This window comes from Equus asinus, chromosome 17, assembly GCF_041296235.1.
Source record: "Equus asinus isolate D_3611 breed Donkey chromosome 17, EquAss-T2T_v2, whole genome shotgun sequence".
NCBI classification, from domain to species: domain Eukaryota; kingdom Metazoa; phylum Chordata; class Mammalia; order Perissodactyla; family Equidae; genus Equus; species Equus asinus.
This window is the reverse complement of record NC_091806.1, coordinates 23183412-23193406: the sequence shown is the minus strand read 5'-3', so window position 1 is coordinate 23193406 and position 9995 is coordinate 23183412. Positions and strand designations below refer to the sequence as shown.

Here is a 9995-nt window from a genome sequence, read left to right as displayed (position 1 = left end):
CTCTCTAACCTTGATGTTTCTTCCGTATCATTTTGGAGATGTAATGAGACCTAAAATCATCCAAATCTCTTCCTTGAGATAAAGAAGGTAATGCTCAGAGAAATTAAAGAGCTTGTACGAAGTCGCATACTTCAGGAATGGCATCTAGGCTTAGATCAAAGTTTCTCAACTCCTTATTCCAGGTATTTTTTATTATTATTTTACAGACTGCAATGCCTTTTTAAAGAATGACACATGACCAGGTAATTTTCTGAGTATAAAAAAGACAATTGCAGAAAGAAATTATGGTCTGCCTCATGGATATTTGTGGATGTCCAGAAGAGTTAAACATGCATCTATCCTTTTCTTGATCATTTTCTCAAAAATTTAGACAAGAAAAAGAAGAATGAATAGAGGAAATTGCTTCTCCATGACTGAATTCATTTTTCTTGGAATCACCAACAACACTAGGATGAAAGTAACCCTATTTACCGTGTTTCTGGTTGTTTATCTCGTTAATCTTCTGGCAAATCTTGGAATGCTCATTTTAATTAGAATAAATTCCCAGCTGCACACACCAATGTACTTCTTCCTCAGCCACCTCTCTTTCTGTGACCTCTGCTATTCCACAGCAGTTGGGCCCAAGATGCTGGTGGACTTGTTTGCCAAGAACAGATCAATCCCTTTCTTCGGCTGTGCTCTGCAATTCTTGATCTTCTGTATCTTTGCAGATTCTGAGTGTCTACTGCTGGCAGTGATGGCCTTTGATCGGTACAAGGCCATTAGCAACCCCTTGCTCTATAGAGTCAACATGTCCAGCAGGGTGTGCTCCCTGCTCATGGCCGGGGTTTATCTGGTGGGAACGGCAGATGCTTTGATACACACAACATTAACGTTCCGCTTATGTTTCTGTGGGTCAAATGAGATTAATCATTTCTTCTGTGATTTACCACCACTTTTCATCCTTTCCTGCTCTGATATACAGGTCAATGAGTTGGTGTTATTCACCATTTTTGGCTTCATTGAACTGAGTACCATTTCGGGAGTTCTTATCTCTTATTGCTATATTATCCTGTCAGTCTTGAAGATCCACTCTGCTGAGGGGAGGTTCAAAGCTTTCTCCACCTGCATCTCCCACCTAATCACTGTGGCAATTTTCCAGGGAACTATGCTCTTCATGTATTTCAGGCCAAGCTCTTCCTACTCCCTAGATCAAGACAAAATGTCCTCGTTGTTTTACACCCTTGTGATTCCTATGTTAAATCCTATAATTTATAGCCTGCGGAACAAGGATGTGAAAAAGGCCCTGGAAAGAATGGAAACTAATAGATGGTTTTAAATACGTAATTTAAATACACACGCACAAACTCATATTGTGGTTGTTGCTTTTGTAAAATTGTATGGCATGATACAAGAGAAGCAAAGGTATCTCAAATACTTTGATTTAATAAAATTAGTATTTGTTTTTCTTTTTTTTTTTGAGGAAGATTAGCTCTGAGCTAACTACTGCCAGTCCGCCTCTTTTTGCTGAGGAAGCCTGGCCCTGAGCTAACATCCATGCCCATCTTTATCTACTTTATATGTGGGATGCCTACCACAGCATGGCTTGCCAAGTGGTACCATGTCCGCACCGGGATTCGAACCGGCGAACTACGGGCCCCCGAGAAGTGGAACATGTGAACTTAACCATTGTGCCACCGGGCCAGTCCCTAGTATTTGTTTTAAAGCTCACAGATAATATTCAGTTCCTCAAACATGTCATAGTTCGTGATGTGTCTAGAATTTACATATGATACTCTTTCCTTGTTGAAATCTTTCCTGACTTCCAATTTTGGCAGATATTTATTGATTTGTTTTTTGTTCAAATACTAATTTATTACACTAAAATTAATTGTGTATTTACTAAGTGAACTTTTAACTTTTAAGTGCTTTGTATTCCGTGGTACATCCAGTAGTTTCTATACCAATGAATCCTATAATCTAGTGGGAGTAATTGACATTAATTGACTAAGCACTCAAATAATTAATAAGCCTCAAAATAATATGAGTTAAAAACTGAGGGCTTTATATCTAAAGCAAAATGTTTCATATAAGATAATGTCTTTGTTGGATGGACACATTGAGTCTCAAATCTAAAAAGATGCAAGATGAGAGAGGAAAAGGTGGTAGGCAGAGGATCTGACAATTAGAGAAGTCTTAACTTGGACAAGTTCATGACTCTTTAGAGATAAAGAAGTCGTGGTTGCTACAACATGGATGAATCTTGAGGGCATAATGCTAAGTTAAATAAGTCAGACAAAGAAAGACAAATACTGTATGATCTCATTTATATGTGGAATATAAAAACGGTGAACTCAGAAACAGAGAGTATATTGGTGGTTGCCAGGGGCTGAAGTTTGGGGGAAATGTGTAGATGTTGGTCAGATGGTACAAATTTTCTGTTATAAAATGAAGTTCTGGGGATCTAATGTACAGCACGGTGACTATAGTTAAAAATATTGTATTGCATATATGAAATTTTCTAAGAAGGTAGATCTTAAATGTTCTCAACACAACAAAAAAATGGTAACTATGCGAGGTGACGGATTTGCTTATTAACCTATAGTGGAAATCGATCACAAATTATACATATATGAAAACATACATTGTACACCTTAAACATACCCAATGTTCTTTGCTGATTTTATCTCAATAAAACTGGAAAAAAGAAGAAAATAATTCCAGTTGGTTTGGTTATAAAGAGCAGTGAAAAGGGCCCTGGTAAAGTACATCATTGTGCTGTAATTATCAACAATCAACTGCTCCAACAACCCTCCAGGAAAATTTCCTTCCCTGCTTTCCCCTTTTCATCTCTGGCTAAATGTCCTGTTTTGTAGTTCACACACAACAACCTCCTTTAAGCATTGTTTTAATATCTCCATGTTTATCAAATCACTGCCTTCAGTATGAGATTTAAAGCATTATTTACTCAAGAACTGAAGTTTCTATCCATTATCCAAAGCACTGCACAGTGGGACACAAAATGGGAAAACAAATAAATAATAAATTAGAAACCAGATAACATTTAAAAAAAATTTTTTTAAAGATTGGCACCTGAGCTAACAACTGTTGCCAATCTTTTTTTTTCTCTGCTTTTTCTCCCCAAGTGCCCCCAGTACATAGTTGCATATTTTGAGACACCACCTCAGCATGGCCTGATCAGAGGTACTATGTCCGCATCCAGGATCCGAACTGGCGAAATCCTGCGCCACTGAAGCAGAGTGCGCGAACTTAACCACTCGGCCACAGGGCCAGCCACAAGATAACATTTTTGAGTGCCTCTTAGAAGTTAGTAACACAATTAAATGAGAATATGGCATATATATATAAATAAAATAACTTTTAAGAAAGTACAGAGATGGTTGTGGATACTAAGATCTATAAAGACCTACATATTAATCACACTAGAAGAAAATAGCATTTGCCTTTGTACATTCCTAATGTTTGTCTACTTTATCTGTCTCTGCTGTAGTTTCTGATGGTTAAAGCACTGAATCAGCTTGTTGAGACAACATGGATGTGGCCACATATTAGAAGAACCACATAAAACTCAAGGGCCCTCTCAATTATCCATTACAATTGTTGAAGTTAAAAGCCACTGAATGTCTTAGATTTTCTAGCTTCTATTTTAAAATGCCTTTGTGAGAAAATATTTCAGAAGGGAAGTAAAACTGAAGAAGAACTCCTGCTTTTCAAGATGGCATTTGTGACACACTGTGACTTCTTACTAGTTATGAAGCTGGAAAAAAACCTATGAACAATATATTTTTTTGGTGAGTCTTTAAGTGTTTCCATCTATACCATATTTTCCCAATTAACACATATTCTTTTGAAAATGTTAGTTATGAACACCAACATGTTAGAAAACATGTTTGAAATATATTGTCCAAGAAAAATGGAGTGTCAGTGGATTGCTGCTAGTTAGAGGATGCAAACGTGTAATCTGATTAACCCATCTCCCTCCTTTATGGCAGCTATATATTACAGCATCTAAAGACTGATTTGATCTATCTATTGACTGTTTTATCAGATCTTGTGGGTGTGAAGTAAAGAGAATGGAATTTTAAGGTCTATGAATGGAATTCAAAGAATAGAATTTACTGATTCAATTAACTGTGGGCCTCCTTTCTTTAAAGTTGTGAGGTTGAATAACACATTATGGGAAATATTTTCTTAGGGAATCATGACTCAAATAGAAGGTTGGATGATGGCCTATAATGACTCCTTATCTTGGTATTCTACAGAAATTTGGAGCACTGCATCAAAAGGCTTTATGTATTCCAGCCTATCTACTTCAACCTTCATCATTCCCTTGCCTTCTTAGTCACTCTACATAACATCCTTCTTACGTATGCCCAATGACTGATGGAAAATATTATTGTTCAAATACAGTATTATCAGAACCATGGGTGGTCTTTAAATATGGTGACAGAGAAGGCTCCTGAATGCTTCTTCTCCCACGACACAACAAATGAACAGCTACACGTGGTCCAATTCTCTCCAAAAGAAATCAAGAAACTACCTGAGTGACTCCTACACATTGAGCAATGAGAAAATATCCACACTGAAACAGGTAAAAAAAACCCCTCAGATACACTCTAGCCATAAGCACCACCCTCAGCAAAGGGACATACAATTGGGGAGAAACACCTAGCTCCCAGCTTCTCACAGAGGAGTAAAGTATTTGGACCCCACACATTGTGCCCCAACTTTTAACACTCCCACCAGAGGAAGAGGCTTCCAAATCTCTTAGCTCTGAAAGCCAATGGAGCTTGCATTATATATATATATACACACACTTAATTTTGAGAGACTGAATGCTCTTCCCCATAACTGGGAAGAATACAAGCATATCTCATAACTTTTATTCAGTACCGCATTAAGGGTTCAGTGCAATCGGGGAAGAAATTGAAATAAATGGCTTCCAGACTAAAAAGAAAGAAGTAAGTGTCCTATTTATATATGACATGGTCCTGTATGAACCTAATCAAAGAAATCCACGAAGAAACTACTAGAACAAATATAGGAACCACAGGACTAAACAAACAAAACAGCAGTTATTAAGGGAAGACGGCACTAGCTGCAGCTATTACACCAGGGCTTAGAGCAGAGAAAGAAGGCAAAAAACCCCTCTCCTAGTCATTCTCTGATTGGTTTATATTGCATATTTTAAAAGCTGCTGCCTGAGAGTCAGATTTCAAATTTAACATGCAACTCGAGGCTGATTGAGATCCTCCCTGGAGAACAGGAAAGCTGCAGAGTCCTCCCACACTCTCTCACTCCTAGCCACCCTAAGTCACCCTTATCTTCCTGGGAGGAGCTTGTTCATATGTCTGCACCCCAGATTTTGTGGGTACCATCTGAGTGATGTGTCCCCACATCACTTGATTCTGATGGCCAACAGGGCTTTCATTCAGAAATGCCACAGAAGACTGAAATCATGTCAAGCATCTTCTCCAATCACAGTAGTATGAAACCAGAAATCAATTAGAAGAAGAAAACTGGAAAATTCACAAATATGTGGAAATTAAATAAAATGTTCCTGAACAACCAATGGGTTAGAGAAGAAATTAAAAGAGAATTCAAAAAAATATCTTGAGACAAATAAAAATAGACAACATACCAAAAGTCAAGGGATGCAGCATAAGCAGTTCTGAGGAAAGTCTATAGTGAGAAATGCTACATTAAGAAAAAAAGACATAACTTCATAACTCAAGGAAACAGAAAAAGAGGAATAAACTAAGCCAACCTCTAGAAGAAGGAAGGAAATAACAAAGATCAGAACTGAAATAAAAGAAATGGAGACAAAAATGACAGTGCAAAAAATCAATCAAATTGCGTTGATTTTTTGAAAAGATAAACAAAATAGACAAACATTTAGCTAGATTCAACCAAGAAAAAAAGAGAAAGGTATCAAATAATATTTTAAATGAAAGAAGGGACATTACACTTGATACAAATACAAAGGAACATAAGACAATACTATGGACAATTGTATGCAAAAAATTGGACCACTTAGAAGAAATTGATAAATTCCTAGAATATGCAAGCTAACAAGACTGAATTATGAAAAAGTAGAAAATCTGAATAGACCAATCTAGTAAGAAGGTTGAATCAGTAATTCGTTGGTGAATTCTATCAAGCATTTAAAGAATTAATACTGATCCTTCTCAAACTCTTACAAGAAATAGAATAGTAGGAAGCAACCCCAAACTCATTTTATGAGGCCATCAATATCCAGATACCAAAAGAAAACTAAAAGCCAATATTCCTGATGAATATGGAAACAAAAATCCTCAACAAAGCAGTAGCAAACCAAATTCAATAATGCATTACAAAGATCATAGACCATGACCAAGTGTGATTTATTCCCGGTATACAAGGATGGTTCAACATCTGAAAATCAATCAGTGTATTCACTGTATTAAAAAAATGAAAGAAAAAATTACATGATCATCTCAATAGAGAAAGAAAAAACAAGTGGCAGAATTCAACATCTTTTCATTATAAAACTCTCAGCAAACTAGGGAGAGAGGTAACTTACCACAACATAAAGGCCATAAATGACAAGCCCACAGCTAACATCATATTAAACAGTGAAAAGGTGAAATCATTCCTCCTAAGATGAGGAACAAGATAAGGATGCCCAAACTTTCTACTTTTATTCAACATTGTACTGAAAGTTCCACCCAGAGCATTAAAAGAAGTAAAAGACATGCAAATGGGAAAGAAAAAGGTGAAATTATCTCCATTCGCAGATAACATGATGTTATATATACAAAACCCTGAAGACTCCACCAAAAAAACAGTTAGAACTAACAAACTAGTTCAGTAAAATTCTGGATGCAAAATCAGTACACAAAAATCAATTTCATTTCTATTCACTAACAATGACTTATCAGAAAGATAAAGTAAGAATAAAATTCCATTTTCAATTCCATCAAAAAGAATAAAATACTTAGGAATCAATTTAGCCATGGAAATAAGAGATCTATATACTGAAATCTATAGTATATCAATGAAAGAAATTGGAGAAGACACAAATAAATGGCAAGATGTTCCACGATCATGCGTTGGAAGATTTAATATTGTTAAAATGTCCATACTACCCAAAGGAGTCTACATATCCAATGCAATCTTTATCAGTATGCTGTGACTGAAAGTTTGGTCTCTGAACCCAGTGCCAATCCAAATAATGAGAACAGAGTCTTGGGTAAAAAGGAAAACCAGCTTTACTTTTTTTGCCAAGCAGAGGGAGCAAAGCAATGGCTAGTGCCTTAAGAATTGCTGGCTACCCACTAAGAAATTGGGAAAAGATTTCAGAGGTTTGTGAGGAATGTAGAGGGGGGAAGTCTATGACCATGCTGTTCAGCGCTTTCCCACCAGCTTTAGGGTGCTTTCAAGGAGGGACAGCCTATTAGATAAGGGATTCTTCACCTGCCTGCCCTTGGTTGTCTGCCTCTGTGGTGGATGGTGGATTCTGGTGCCAGGAAGCTCTGGGAAGATTCAGTTTCTTGATATTCTCTGGACATCAGTTTCCCTGTAATAAACTTCAAGGACCTGTGAGTAGCCTGAGCCCAGCATGAGGCCACCTGGGCTTTTACAATTTCTAACTTCTATTTAGTTGTAAAGCTCAGGGAGTCACAGGTTAAAAAAGCAGATATTTACATATTAGTGTAACTAAAGAGTCAGGGAAAGGGGATGAGCACTTTTGGTTTTAACCTCATATATGCTGGGCTTAATGTAGGGGAACCAATATTAGGGCCAGTATTAATTAGAAGGCTATAGCAATGCTAATGGCATTTTTATAGAAATAGAAAAAACAATCTTAAAATTTGTGTGGAAACAAAAAATGCTCTAATAGCCACGCAAACTTGAGAAAGCAGAACAAAATTGGAGGCACCTTACTTTACGATTTCAAACTGTATTGCAAAGTTATAGTAATCAAAAGAATATGTTATTGGCATAATAACAGACAAGTTTTCACATATAGATTAATGAAGCAGAATAGAAAACTTGAAAATAAACCCACTCATTTATGTTAAATTAATTTGCAACAATGGATCCAAGAATATGCAATGGGGAAAATAGTCTCTTTAATAAATGGTACTGGGAAAACTAGAAAGACACTACAAAAGAATGAAACTGGACTCCTATCTACCCCATTTACAAATGTCAACACAAAATGACTTGAAAACTTGAACACAAGACCTGAAACTATAAAACTGCTAAGCAAAACATTGGGGGTAAGCTCCTTGACATCAGTCTTGGCAATGATTTTTTTGGATTTGACAACAAAAACAAAAATAAACAAGTAGGACTTATATCAAACTAAAATGCTTCTGCATAGTAAAGGAAACTATTGACACAATGAAAAGACAGCCTACAGAATGGAAGAAAATACATGCAATTCACATATCAGTAATGATTCACACAACTCAATACCAAAAAAACGATCTGATTAAAAAATGGGCCAGTGAACTGAATAGAAATTCTTCCAAAAAGATATTCAAATGGACAACAGGTGTATGAAAAGTGCTCAATATCACTAATCATCAGGAAATGCAAATTGTAACCACAATGAGATATTACCCCACACCTGGCTATCATCAGCTCTCTATGCCTAGAATGGTTATCATCAAAAAACAAATAACAAATGTTGATGAGGATGTACAAAAAAGGAAACCCTTGATCACTGTCGATGTAAATGTAACTTGGTATGGCCGCTATGGAAAATAGCATCAAGGTTCCTTAAAACATTAAGATAGAACTACTGTATGATCCAGCAATCCCATTCCTGAGTGTTTATTCAGATGAAATTAAAACCAGAAATCAAAGATAACCACCACTTTCATGTTCATTGCGGCATGATTCACAGTAGTCAAGATGTGGAAACAACCTAAGTCTCTATCAAAAGATGAATGGATAAATAAGGCGTGGTATATATATAATGGAATATTATTTAGCCACTAAAAACAAAAATAAAACCTACCATTTGGTACACCGTGGATAGACTTTGAGTGCATTATGCTAAGTGAAATATCAGACAAAGACAGACAGATACTGTAATATCTCACTGATATGTTGAATCTAAAAAAAAACAATACTAAACTCATAGAAACAAAACAGATTGGTGGTTGCCAGAGATGGTGGATGATGGGTGGGGGAAATGGGTGGATATGGCCAAAAGGTAGAAACTTCCAGTTAAAAGATAAATACATTCGTGGGATGTAATGTACCAAATGGTAACTATAGTTAACAATACTGTATTATCTATTTGAAAGTTGCTGAGAAAGTAGATCTTAAAAGTTCTCATCACACGCACAAAAATCTGAAACTGTAGGAGATGGTGGATGTTAACTAAACTTGTGACAATGTTTTGCAGTATCTGCACATATTACATCATTATTTTGTACACCTTGAACTAGTACAATGTTATGTGTCAATCGCATCTCAATAAAACTGGGAAATAATATCCTCATGGACATACATAAATGGAAATACACAAACACACATATTTATAATTTAAAAAGGAGATTATATCATAAATTTATGAATTTTCTTTTCTTTTTTCTTTTACACTGAGGAAGATTTACCCTGAGCTAACATCTATTGTCAATCCTCCTCTTTTTGCTGAGGAATACTCACCTTGAGTCGATATCTGTTGCCACTTTCCCTCTATTTTGTATGAGAGACGCTGTCACAGTATGGCCACTGTTAGATAAGTGGTGTAGGGCTAACCCGAGAACCGAACCCAGGCTGCCAAAGCAGAGGAAATCGAACTTAACCACTAGGCCACTGGGACTGGCCCAGAATTTTATTTTTTTAGTGGATACTTTTCTCCCCCATTTCTTCATTCCACACATTGAACTCCAGTATGCTTCATCCTTCCTTCTAATGTATGCTCCTGAAAACCCCTGATAACAGCTTGCCCTTTATCTTTTCTTATTTTTTTGTCAAGTTCATTCATTGGTAAA

General features: G+C 36.4%; 1 protein-coding gene across 1 annotated transcript; it reads left to right on the top strand.

The window, feature by feature from the left end:
• The first annotated feature begins 248 nt into the window (after positions 1-248).
• On the top strand, positions 249-2674 carry LOC139040767 (olfactory receptor 5W2-like). Its single transcript, XM_070487757.1, has one exon. The coding sequence runs from the start codon at positions 386-388 to the stop codon at positions 1316-1318; it is 933 nt and encodes a 310-aa protein (XP_070343858.1). The 5' UTR covers positions 249-385; the 3' UTR covers positions 1319-2674.
• Positions 2675-9995: the final 7321 nt, after the last annotated feature.

Coding starts and splice junctions, on each gene's coding strand:
- LOC139040767 (XM_070487757.1), top strand. CDS start 386: ATGAATAGAGGAAATTGCTTCTCCATGACTGAATTCATTTTTCTTGGA.